This window comes from Helicoverpa zea, chromosome 18 (genome assembly GCF_022581195.2).
Source record: "Helicoverpa zea isolate HzStark_Cry1AcR chromosome 18, ilHelZeax1.1, whole genome shotgun sequence".
In the NCBI taxonomy this organism is placed as follows: Eukaryota; Metazoa; Arthropoda; class Insecta; order Lepidoptera; family Noctuidae; genus Helicoverpa; species Helicoverpa zea.
This window is the reverse complement of record NC_061469.1, coordinates 10410606-10423536: the sequence shown is the minus strand read 5'-3', so window position 1 is coordinate 10423536 and position 12931 is coordinate 10410606. Positions and strand designations below refer to the sequence as shown.

Genomic DNA, 12931 nt, shown 5'->3' with positions numbered 1-12931 from the left:
CATCGTGAGCATATTTTCCTGAAAAGGTTATTTTCAATACATAATTTCTCTTTGCAACCATAGTAGTCATGCACTAGAGTGATGTCTGCATTCCTACCCCGTGTTTACTCTATGTGTTGACTACCAAGACCTAACCCTTATTCCCTCCTATCTTTGCTTACTTATTAACTCTTCAATGTAAGGACGGTCGCGTGCTTCCATTTAAACATACTGCCCATTCGCAAACAAGAATAGAAGCCATATAATTTACAAGAGCACGCTGTCACATGGACCTTCCTCTCTAATCCAACCTGTGAGATGTTTTTTTGACGTTCCGAGTGCGTCGCACGAGCCAACTTGCTCAATATAATCGGAACGACTGTAATTACGCCGGTGATAATGTTAGAAATGTTTTCAGAGCACTTTCAGCGTTGAAATAAAAACTGAAACCACTCCGGTCAGCTTGTCGCCCTCACGCTACTATAAACATAACTATACAAATCACCCAGCGGCCGTTGCTAGGCGAGCTAACCGACCAAATCACGGAGTCGTCTATTTAAAAGCACCAGCCATTATTATAAGACTTCTAGCCAGATCTAGCCGTTCTACTCGGCCGTGATACGTATAGCGCGCGTTATCCGACCAAGTATTATGAAATGTTTTGTCTGCGTAGCACTGTGTGCAGAGGGTGGATACTGAAACCGGTTGGGTTATGCAAAGTAAATGTACCGCGTTCATATGCTTCGCATTCAATTTGCATGCTTTGAAGTGTAGGGTAGGGTTGGCATACTAAATATAGACTATTTTTAACTTCAGATATATTTGCGCGTTTGACCTCGGCTGTGTGGGAAACCACTTTGCACGTTACGTTGAGTAAAACACTATTGTGTACTGAGATAAGACATAATAAACTGTAGGTAAACTATAAGCGTACGTGTTATGGTTAAAACAGTAGAAGTGAACCACAAGTTTGTTTAATTGACCACGTAGTAACTTCAATTTGACCGCAAAATGTGTGCGAGATATCAAGTGTTACGCATTATTATTTATTGCTTGACGTGAATTTTCAAGCGAATTGATTCATTTTGTTTGTAAGACTGGAGAATTTGTGGCAAAATTAAGGTTGATATGAAGATAAGGTCATAAAGAAGCGAGAATAGAATCAGCTGTACAGTTCAATGTCGTTTAGCATTCTCGTCAGTGCGGTAGCGTGTCTGTGAATAATAAATAGTTGGTGTAGTGTTGTTTTGCTGGCGGTGGTGACACGTCAGTCCCCCGCGGCGCGACCAGTACCCTCGCGAGGGCTTGCACAATACATAGGGCTACATTGTACGCACGGTACCCACTCATTACTACCACTGATCATAATTGAACACTTACACGGGTTCACACAACTTTAAGCCCAACAATTTGTAGAGATTAAGCTTCCTCGTGTAAAGCGAGATTGAGCAGTCTCGTTTAAATTAAGCTTTTATTTCAGTACTCGCTGATTCCCGCGGTGTCGCCTGTCACGGGGGACCTATTTCTCGTTACCACATAGAATATAGCTGTGACACTCACAAATAACTTACCTTAGTCTAGATATTAACCCCTAAAAAGCATATGCTCTCAAACAGACAGATAAACAATGCTTCATAATATTGGCAGAGATAATACCTAGTGTTAGGGTTTATACCTAAGCTTCTTGAATCATAATATGGCGTAGAATGATCGCATCGCGTGCTTACATCAGAATCTAAGCCTAAGGGAATACAACTCACTTGGTTCACAGCACTCAAGGATCAAACCCTGAAACTTAATAAGGATCAATTTACAATATACGCCAGAAGTTTTCAGCTAGTAGACTTGGAATTGAGTTCAAGACAGTTTCGTTCCCGTGGCACCCGTCCCAGGCGAGCCCGGTAACTCCTGGGAGGCGGAGGGAGGGTTACGTCGCTACCTCGATTACTTACACGCGCGCCTTTTACTCACTTCACGAAAATATCGGGCGTAGGCGCTAAGCCAGCGGACAAAGATCCCAACAATTGCGAGGGCATTCGGAGATTAGGCGACAATGTTGCTCGCCGTACAAACTTTTTTTATAAATCACCCGCTCGGAAAATCGGGATACTTTGAGCCGTAACACAATTAACGTTCAACTATGAGCGTATTTTCGGACGTCCGTATAATTCCTTTATTGCTGCCGTAGAACAATGAATTCGCAGAGAAAAGCCAGCGATTGTTATGGCCTTATTCATTAATACGCCCACGTTGACACTGAGGTACTAGAACTGCTTCCAAATATCGCATGTTGAGTCGTGATGCCGTGATGGAAACGGAATACGCTCGCGTTTAATGAAGATGGAAGCTCGAACAAGTGCCGTTGATCCAACTAATTACAGAATGCAGATCGCAGAACATTGACCAAGTAATCGTGGAAGGCGAGGTGAGGCGACGCGGCCTGTGATTGGCGCTCGCGGCAGGCGCGGCTCCGTTCACTTCGCATGACATTCGGAATACTTTGTTGCATTGTAGCAACTAGCTACACAACACGAACATACAGAAGGTAAACAACCGTCTCAAATTATAAAGCCAAACGACAATAAAAGGTCCTAGAAGCCGCCTAGTTGCCTCGATTCCCTATACTTCCTTAGACAGTCTGCGGCGAAGCCCTTATGATCAAGCCTCGTAAAAAGTAATCCTTCTGTCGAACAGATTTACTTCCAGGCCTCAGTTATGTAGTAGTCAAACCATCACAAAATATTGGCCTTCACTTAGAAACATGCTTGACAAGCGTGGCTTCTACTAAAACCATTTTATCTCATAACAAAAGTTACAAAAAAATATCCATCTTTATGCGACTATGCTTTATGTTGAACACTTCTACAGGGAAAGGCAATCATCCATGTTTCTTAGAAGCAATGAACTGTCAATTACTCGAGGCTCGGTACGTTTGTGCCAGTGGCTGAGAACGTAATAAAGCTACATTAAGCTATGATCCTAGTCTTCATTGTAAATTATAACTGCGTTACCCGATTATAGGTACAGCTTCAAAGTCATACCAAAGAATTAGTCTACCCAACCTAAAGGTAATTTGGGTCTAATTTCAATTTATCTCCTTGCCAAACTATCTGAGTCTACCTCAAACACAATAGTTATCAAAGCCATTTGGAGTCTTATAAATAATCAGGGTTTAAGAACCACTTTTAGGAATTCCGTTTGGTAAGTACATTCCTATCGCGCCTTTCAGTTAGTCCACATTCCTTTTTTACTTTACCGCATTGCGTAAGGGGCTGAACCACATTTTGGCTAAATTATTACGAATGGTAAGTGGTGAAGTTTAGCGCTGATTGCGCGCCGCACCCGTCTCGATTACAATGAAAGGTATGTGGGACCGAGCGCCGAAGAATAATGGCGCGATGCGTTCTCCAACAATGTTTGAACCATTTGTATGGTCTGTGAACTGATCGAGTATCAACTTAGCTTCACTTTAATAGAACCCAAATAAATTGGACGTGTATCTTAAACGTGCCTTCTAAGGTCTTTTTGAAGGGATCCTGGATTCAGGACTTTAAACAAATTGTCTAAGCCATCCGCATTTCTGAGCTGTGTTCTTTGGGTGATAGGACCATAGAAATCTAATCTAAAAGTGATGTAAAATTTAGACGTGCATTAGCAATTTTTTTCAAAAACCGATTCGGAAAATCCATCACTGTGAAAAGGCTGTTTTATACAAATATAAAAACACCCGTTTGCGGAGCTCTTTTGTCCCACATAACACAAGCAACGCCGCACAGCTAACATTACTTGAAAGATAATGCGCGTGCGTTGAGCTGCGCATGACACGCTCGCGTAATTACTCCCTGCGCCCGAGTGGAGCGCACCGCGTCACAGATTAACCGCGTGTAAAACGAGACCGCCATTGTTTAGCGCGCCTCTTCATCCTGCATTGTTGATCCCAGGGGTGAATTTCCGTCTAGGGGGATCGATTGTGGTACTCGATTGATGTGTAGGGGTCAAAATATAGACCTGGAGATTTTTTTTGCGTGAGTAAATTGACATCTTGTGGTGTCCGTAATCAGAACTGACGTCGATATCTGTTAGTCATTAAGCATATACTCTTGCGGTCATATGTGTTCTAATAATTCCCGTTGTATTGCAGCCACCTAACCCTTAGGGCTCCATTAAGTATGTATTTAGTGTAATGGTAAGTCCGCCAGTCTGCCGAGTGAAGACTACGTGCAGCACAGTTACAGCCACTTAAGATAACCGTAACTCGTTTTTGTATCGTTGATGGAAGCAATCGAATCGTAATTTGCTACCGTAATATCAATGGTGTATCGGTTTTTGATCGAGGAAATTATAGGCTTTAAGTAATCTCTATGGGTAGCCATTACTGATACAACAGAACGTGAACGATAATTTTGCTGGATTTTACGAGGTTGGGCAGGCTTTTAATTAGTCTCAGTTTGATAATTACTGAGAGAGGTTTAGTTAAATCAATTACTGTTCCTTCAGTCGTTAATTAAATCTCAGAACTGTATTGAAAAACCCTGCGAAGGTTTTGAATAAAGAATTCAAATTATTTGATGGCAACGAGGATTTGATTCTAGTACTTAGTGAGTCAACTGCAGCATTATTAAGATCTACAGACAGATGAGCAGATCTTTAAATTGAGTAATTTACGTAACACGAATCCAGTGACGAACCACTGGAACTGAGTGCTCTGAAAGCACTCAGTTCCAGTGGTTCGTCACATCCTATATGACGATCCTTCATAAATGCATCTTTTAATTATAATTACAAAAAATGCGGAATAATTAATATAAAATAATTTGTTTTATTTTTGACCTTAAGCTTTATTAGGAGAAAGATTTCATATTGTATCACCAATTAATTGATGATGACAGATACCTGCCTAAAGTGAATGTAGCCACATGAAGAGTAGTGATCCGCGTTTATGACAATAGCTTTAAAATAGTAATAACTATTGTCTATATAATAGGAGCCATAAATAATATTGACGTAACCGGGAACACCCAAGTTGTTAACGAATTAGTTAATTAAGGCACAACAATGCGAAATATTATTATCTACGACCGTTGCGTGTCGTTAATCAACTTCTCAGAAATTACTGACTCTAAATGTTTTAAACTAAAAGTTTATTACCTACCTAAATACACCTACTACTAGTATCCCATTTCTATGGAAAGAGAGATGAAAAATCTTCAATTTTCTTCAACGATAAAGCCTATGTGTATATTACCCCAACAATACATCCAGTAGGTACTACCTACCACATCAAATATTTTTATCAAACCGATAAAGTTGTTTTTTGCATAACCCGCGATACTACAATCAATGATACCTAAAACAATTTATTCAGACAAAACATAAAATGGCGGTGAATTATCTGAATTCAAAAACGCCTTTATCATGTTTTGTAACCATTATGTAGTATCGCTAAATTGGGCAAAGGTCGTGTCATATTGTCTGGACCGTTAGTACTCTTGTTTTAAATGCTCTAAATAGAAACTAGGTCACGTCTGTGCATCGGGAAGGATAAAGCGCTAGTGATAAAGTTGGATTTATCACGAGGAAACGCCTGTGCCGAGTCTCGACACTCCCAATGTTGGTCATAGCTTTGTTTAAGGTAATCACACGGAAAATAACGCTCCAACCCACCATACATGAAAACCGCCGAAACACGTAGCTGCCATCTAACAGAAATTAATTACAGAATTTAATACGTAATGAGCAGGCTTACCTACGGCTTACCCACCTTACACGAGTTCCTCGTAATTTGATTAATTAGAAATATCTTTTAATGGCTTAGCTAGGTGTTATGTATTTTAACAATAATATAGGTCTTTTTAAAACTATAAATGTTTATGAATATAAGCGTGTGTTAGATATTAGTGCACACGAGTCGCAGGCGCAGTGACCTTTCTGAACGATTGTAGTTAACTAGCAGACTAAACAAATAGCAGTTTCGCAGACTTAAAAATACAAACAAAATAAATATAAACAAACTTCTGTCGATAAACATAGGCATTACTGCAGATGTTACACATTTTCATTCACATAATTTTCTTACTGAAGTTTTTCAAGTGATTGGCAAGTTGTTTTCATCTCTTCCTCTTAGCTCTACATAGGTATAAGATTCTAATATGAAACTACTGAATAGATTAATCATACTGAAGTAGGTAAAATATGGAGACAAATGCGCGAAAAATAAGTGAATGCTATTTTATTTCTAAATAAAAAAAACTTAACGGAATGTGTTGTGGTTACTGGTTAGTTATTTTGCAAAACAAAGGTGTAAATAGGTAATGACTGCTATTGTGGTGGCTTCAATCGCCTGTTTACCACATTATGTAGGTATACATCAGCTACATTTATCAATTCACATTGCATAATTATTTAGCGGTTGCTCGTCACTCGAACAATGAGTAGGTATCGACTTGCACATGTTTGTGTGACACTAGCCGGTCGGCTCGCTGATAACACTATTTATCTGCCAGTACATGGCCGCGGAGTATCACTGATGGTAATCAGCAGTACCAGCACAATGGACGCGGAAATATGCCGTCATCTAAATGGACGGTGCAGCTAAATTAATAGCGCTTCGAAAGGCTCAATGACGCTGTGCCTTTGTCAGGTTCTATCTGTTTTTGTATGAATAGCGCACCTATCTAGCTCCTACCTTTTCATTGCGTTGAACTTCCGACCTATAATACCTAGGTATTATGATTGAAGAACGATACTTTTATGATGGTGAATATGTAAGGATCCAATAAGACTCCAATTGGGGTAAATAAACATGACATGAGTGAAAATCAATTGCGAATATAACTAAACTGAAAAGGCTAGATAGTGACAGAGATATACAGCCACTTCCATGAGACGCCTCTTCGCGTGTACCAGGGCTCCGGCCGGTGAAAGTCGGACAAAGACTCAATCGATTTTGTTTGTAAGCAATAGTAAAGTGAACTAGGTGTAGAGCAGAGCGCAACATACCTGTTTTCGCTTGAGTGGCAGGCTCTGTTGCTTGAGGTGCACGGGCGGCGGCGGCGGCGCCACGTCCCGCGCCGCCAGCTCGTCCAGCAGCGCGGCGCACTTGTCCTTGTCCTGCTCCTCCTCCGCCACGAGCAGGAAGCGCCGCCACCGCGACGAGTCGAAGCCCCAGTGGCACGTGCGGTGCTCCGACTCGTGCGAGTGGCACACGAAGCGACGCGGAGAGTAAAGCGCGCGGCACTCCAAACACTGCACTAAGTTGAGGTCGAGGGCGCATACGCCGCGGGCGCCGCCGAAACACTCGTGGTAGACGCGGAAGCCCGGCAGCTTGTGCGGGCGCGAGGCGGCCGGCGCGTGCAGCAGCGCCGCGCACAGCCGCTCCGCGTCCGTCTGCGTGATGAGGCCGCACGACGGCGCCGACTTGGGCAGCACGCCCGTCGACTTCAGCTCGTGCAGCTGCTCCGGCGTGCAGCGCGAGCAGTAGATCTGCAGCTCGTCACACACGCGGTTAATCTGTTCTAGCGTGAAGTCCGTCAGCACCGAGGTGAGGATCTGCGGCAGGCACAGCCGCCGCTCGCCGCCCACGCTGAAGCACGAGATGGGCTCGCCCTCCAGCAGCGTCTCGCCGCGCTCGCCCAGCACGGTGTCGGCGGCGAGCAGGATCGGCGGCGCGGCGGGCGGCGGCGGCGGCGGCGGCGCGTCGCCGCACGGCTCGGCGCGCCCGCAGCCCGGGCCCTGCAGGCTGCGCGGCGCGCTCGCCTGGTATGTCTTCAGCACGGAGGTGATGTGCGGCGTCACTACATCCATGTTCGATCACCCCCACTGTCGTTGCGGCTCGGCAGGCGCATGACAAGAGCGAGTCTACGCGCCTGCACGCACGACGCGCTCCGGCCGCGACCGAAACATGTCTGCCGAGCCGAGTGTGCCGTCGCGACGGCCCGGCCGAGCGAACGCCGCTCACCGCCGGCTTCTCCGCCCCGTCGCCGCACGCACACCCGTGCAAAAAATACGCAAATAACCTCAGTTTGAAACAAAACAGACGCACATTTTCACTAAATATTAGCACTCCACGCACTGCAAATGTAAGATCCGTAGAATGTCAGCAGGCTGCATTCAAAAAGTACGCGAATCATCGAAACAAAGTGGTACGTAATAGATGCGGACGCGTGAGACTGGGGCGTGGATTCCGGCGACCGGCCGCAGTCAAAGCAGCAGACGGATGGCTCGGCTACTGGAGAGTCTAGCCGGCGCCCCGCGACCCGCGCCCGCGCCCGCCGCCGAGTCACGTGACCGACCTTCCCGTCAAAATATCCAGAATGGCGGCGCGAGCCGCGGACCGCCCGCCGCATAGACTATGATACACAGATAGTTTGCTGGAAATACTTCACCTGCCTTACAGTTGATTCCCGTAAATAGATTCAGCATAAATTGTGGAAGTTCGAAAATATGGGTAAACATTACGTATAAATATACCAATCAATAGATAAATTAAAATAACTAAACTAGAAAACCCGAAATTTTGTTAACATTTATAAATAAAAACAACACTTCTAGAATTTGACTAAAATCGTTAGAAAAAAAAATCTTCGTAATGGAAAAAATATTTTTTATGTACCTAATATTATTCCAAAATTGCTATATTTAAACATAATATGCTCTGCAACACGTTCAATTATGTTTTAAATAATAGTTTCTGGATCAAAACGTCCGTACTTAAGTAACAGCTGCAGCCGGTCAGTCGCACGAGTCAGCTGATCGTAAGCTGCACTTGACCAGGTCGGTTCCTTCGTGAATGGGTGACTATCTTGTCGTGACGAGTTCTCTTCAGAAAACACTTTCAATTGGTGGGTCCCTGTTGTGTTTTGTACATCTTTGGCAGTCGTTACGTGTAGTCTCACCAAGGGGCAATCGGGCAGCCCAGGTAACTGGGTTACGGCGGTCAGATAAGCAGTCGCTCCATCTAAAACACTGGTTCTCAACAAAAACCTATTAGATCAGAAGCCAATGCCAACATATTCGGGAAAAGCCTAAACAGATGATGTTAAGATCCTGACTCTAAACTATAGAACAACAAAAGTTTTTAATTCACACTAATAAATCACTTACCTTCCTCGTGTTCGTCAAATGAAAGTTCCACAATGCAAATAAAATAAACATTAATAGCGCATTTTCCAAACAAATTACATACTAATATTAACTTCTACATTAAAGTAGATAACTTCACTTTATGACTTTACTGTTAAAAGTTCCATTAAATAGAATAGCAGCAGTGTCCAGTCTGGTGAATTTGCGTAATCTTTGATGCCGCGACACGCGCGGGGCATGCGAGGTGCGAGGGGAGCCGCGGCGCGGGACGCGGGGAGGGCGGGGCAGCTGCGTCTACTCTGCTCGCACAGAGCTCCGTGAAAACTGCTTTTAAGCCGTCTACACACTCGCGCGCGAACCGCGCGCGAAGGCGCGAAACACCCGCGTAACATGAGTGTAGATCCGATTCGCATATTCTTCGCGGCTTCGCGGCTCGTTCGCGCTGTGTTCCCCGAAAATTGTCGGTTTTTTGTCCCGCGACAAAGCGCTCGCAGGCGCGAAGCGCGACGTGAACGCGACAAGACTATACATTCGCGCCTCGGGCAGCTCAGTCGCTCAGTAGCAATTGACACGGATGGTTGTGTTTTAGTTTTTTTTTAGGTATATGCTACGATTTTGCTTGCAAAATGAGTAACGTGTGGAGCAATGAATTAGAACTAACATTTATAGAATGTTTTCGTGCTGAGCCGGTATTATGGGACATTAATTTGAAAGATTATAAAAATAAACTGAAAACCCATGATGCTTGGATGCGGATAAGTACGGTGATGGAAATACCAATTGATGAATTGAAAAAGAAAAAAGGTTCTCTCATGTCAAGCTATAGGAGCTACAAGGGAAAAGTTAAGAAGTCCGTTCAATCGGGAGCTGGTGCCGATGAGATATATCAGCCCATTTGGTTCGCTTATGAAGCAATGGATGCTTTTTTGGGAGATACTCTAAAGTGTAAAAAAAGTATGAATACGGTTAGTAGATAACTTTATTTTTTAATAGTTAGGTACTTAAATATTACTTAAATATTTTGTGAATTCGTTTCTTATTTCTGTGGCGTTATTTGCTGATCGCCGAGGTACTCTTCTCAAGTTACGAAAAGCGGATGTATTTTCTTGATCTGTCCTCCATGATCCAGGTTGTATAAGTACTCCATCATCATCAAACATATCAATAGATCCGGGTGGTGTATAGATATGTAAAGAAGTAGAACTTCGTCTCAAGAAGTTATGTAGTAGTATACAAGTATATGTTATAAGGCGAGCCTTTTGTGGTTGTAATGGGATTGGTTTTCTAAACACTCTAAATCTGGCCGCCAATATACCAAAAGTATTTTATACCACTACCCGAGCTGAAGATAATCTTTTGTTGAATTCACGTTTTGCAGATCCTATGTTGTGCTGATCAGGATAGGGCTTCATTAAATGTTCTGACAGTGCAAAGGCTCCATCCCCCAAAAAAACGTAGGGCACATCAATGTTCGAACCTGGTAATGGATGCGGTGGTGGTAAATTTAAGCTGTTTGTACACATCTTGTTCCATAAAATACTATTTGTAAAAACTCCACCGTCACTTATTCTGCCTTGGCAACCAATGTCAGCAAACATGAAATTGTATTGACTATCAACTAATGCTAGTAATACTATACTGTAGGTTCTTTTATAATTATAGTATACAGAACCAGAATTGAATGGACAGTCGAGAACAATATGTTTGCCGTCAATAGATCCAACCGCTCGAGGAAACTTCCTTGCAAATCCTCTTTCAATACGCAGCCACTCTTCTGGACAAGATGGTATCTGCAAAAAACATAACATATATAAAACCTTCATGTAAAAAACAGTATTTAAGTGCCTAAATGTATGTGTGTTTTTTTAGGAACGTGGAATAAAGGAGCCTAAAGAAGTAAATCTCGAAGCTATTAAAGAGAATGTTGAAGAAATGAATGAAAATCGAAGTCAGTCTATTAACACCCAAAAAGACAGTGACCAGACAATCCACCGACGCAAAATCTCTTCAGAAGTGGTTGACGCAGGAAATGTCGTTAAAGACGCTCTTATCACCTTCAAATCCACGCTAAAAAGGAACCCATTACAGCCTATTCAGCAAGACGATGATTGCGATTTATACGGAAAACTATTAGCAAATAAGTTGCGAAAATTATCTGAAAAGAATAGATTGAAGTTGATGCACGACATTGATGGGATGTATTTACAATACCAATTTGATGACCCTTTAGTGATGACTCCATCGCCACCTCATTTTTATGAACCAAGAACAGGCACATCATCATCTACGCATTCAGAGCCTCCATTTCATTACGGGCAGGCGAATCAAAATACTTATTACCAAAATAGACAAGTAATATCAGCCCCACCTTCTAATATCATTATTCAATCGAACCGGCTAATTCGTACACCAGATTATCCTGTCCTTCATTTACCAGAGAACCAAGATGCAAACACATCTGATCATAATAATGATATAGTTCAGACAGCTTTTGACTTAAGTTAAATACCTACTGAAATTACCGAATTTTGTTTTTATTGTCTATTGAATTTTGTTATTATATTTGGTTGATTTTGCAAAGTTATATTCTAGATTCTAAGTAGTTCTGTATATGCATAATAAAAGTATTAAATTGATGTCCTTACTTTTATTTCATCCTCTAACACTTCACATAGGGCATGGCAAACTTCGGGTATAATTTTTGATATTATTTGTGGTGAAACTTTGAACAAAAAATGAAGGCTTTCAAAGTCATCTCCTGTTGCTAAGTATCTCAGTGTTATAGCGAGACGTATCTGGGCAGGAATAGCTTTTCGTAATTGGGTGTCTTGTTTTGAAATTCGTGTTGAAATTTGACTAAGCAAATATTCAAAATCATTTAATGACATCCGGGAAAACTTTTTGAATTCATCTGTAGGTTCTGCAACTAGTTCATTCAACTGCTCCTCCATGGTTGCACTGTAACAAAATACAAAGTTATCAAGTATCAGATCCCACATCACAAGATATGTTACAGCGGCGTATTACATTTTAACTGTTATTAAAACTGTAATTTTATATAGCTAAAAGTGAATATATATTTATTTCACCCATCTTGTACTACGTACTTACTATATCCTAAACTCTATGAGAAAGCATAATAAATTGGTACTTACCTGGTTCTGTTTCGGTGAATGGTGGTAATCCACCATCTCCGTTTTCTTTGCTTCTTTTGAATTGTTTGTTTTTTCTTTATGGCGTAACTATAAATTGCTAAAGCGCAAAGTAGCCCCGCAGCTGCTGTAGTGGTTTCACTGTCCATACCGACTACAAATAAACTATATTGATTAAATGCTTGGCGTGCATACGCGTCAAGTGCGCGAACTATACTGAGAGCCCGGCGCGAACCTCTGCCAGTGTGGACAGTTGGCAGTTCTTGCTCCAATTCGCGCCGCGATTCGCGTCGCGATTGGCGCCGTGATTCGCGCGCGAGTGTGTAGATGGCTTTATCGCTACAAATATCACCCACTCCAAATTCAACCTTATTTTTGATATACTAGAGTCTACTATCATAATGAAAGAACAAAGTCGTGCTATAAATTATACGGTTGGTAATCAAACTTCAACTTTATCGCAAAGCCGTTAAGATTAGTTTGTTTTCAACCATATTTTATGAAAGATATCTTTTTCAAGCTTATACATAAAATAAGTACTTATTGTAATTCACGCACACATAGTTAACTATGTGTGCGTGAATATTTTTAACAAACCCTGTGTTTTTCTAAACTAATCAATAGCTTGATTTAGGATTTTACAGACATAAGTCCGTTTTGTATACCTACACACCTACATAATTAGGTGCTAAACTACACTAAAATTTCAATTAAACGGC

General features: G+C 42.1%; 4 protein-coding genes across 4 annotated transcripts in view; 1 reads left to right on the top strand and 3 right to left on the bottom strand.

Annotated features, from left to right (window-relative positions):
- Positions 1 to 8422, bottom strand: part of LOC124639202 (ski oncogene) — a 61166-nt gene extending 52744 nt beyond the window's left edge. The window contains exon 1 of the mRNA XM_047176462.1: positions 6979 to 8422. Coding sequence (XP_047032418.1) covers positions 6979 to 7782 — 804 coding nt within the window. The 5' untranslated portion in view covers positions 7783 to 8422. The remainder of the gene's footprint in view (positions 1 to 6978) is intronic.
- Positions 1 to 12931, bottom strand: part of LOC124639203 (putative nuclease HARBI1) — a 279629-nt gene that overhangs the window by 97722 nt on the left and 168976 nt on the right. The window lies entirely within an intron of this gene.
- Positions 9382 to 11696, top strand: LOC124639204. The gene is made up of 2 exons (XM_047176465.1): positions 9382 to 10025; positions 10930 to 11696. The coding sequence occupies exons 1-2, from the start codon at positions 9687 to 9689 to the stop codon at positions 11563 to 11565; spliced, it is 975 nt and encodes a 324-aa protein (XP_047032421.1). The 5' UTR covers positions 9382 to 9686; the 3' UTR covers positions 11566 to 11696.
- LOC124639206 lies at positions 10022 to 12551 on the bottom strand. The gene is made up of 3 exons (XM_047176467.1): positions 12216 to 12551; positions 11706 to 12018; positions 10022 to 10850 (listed from the first exon to the last, which is right to left on the bottom strand). The coding sequence occupies exons 1-3, from the start codon at positions 12359 to 12361 to the stop codon at positions 10386 to 10388; spliced, it is 924 nt and encodes a 307-aa protein (XP_047032423.1). The 5' UTR covers positions 12362 to 12551; the 3' UTR covers positions 10022 to 10385.

Excerpts from the sequence above, each read along its gene's own strand:
- LOC124639206 (XM_047176467.1), bottom strand. The coding sequence starts at position 12,361 with ATGGACAGTGAAACCACTACAGCAGCTGCGGGGCTACTTTGCGCTTTA. Across the intron at positions 12,019-12,215 it reads ATTCACCGAAACAGAACCAG|TGCAACCATGGAGGAGCAGT; the intron begins GTAAGTACCAAT and ends ATTTTGTTACAG. Across the intron at positions 10,851-11,705 it reads TGTTAGAGGATGAAATAAAA|ATACCATCTTGTCCAGAAGA; the intron begins GTAAGGACATCA and ends TGTTTTTTGCAG.
- LOC124639204 (XM_047176465.1), top strand. The coding sequence starts at position 9,687 with ATGAGTAACGTGTGGAGCAATGAATTAGAACTAACATTTATAGAATGT. Across the intron at positions 10,026-10,929 it reads GTAAAAAAAGTATGAATACG|GAACGTGGAATAAAGGAGCC; the intron begins GTTAGTAGATAA and ends GTGTTTTTTTAG.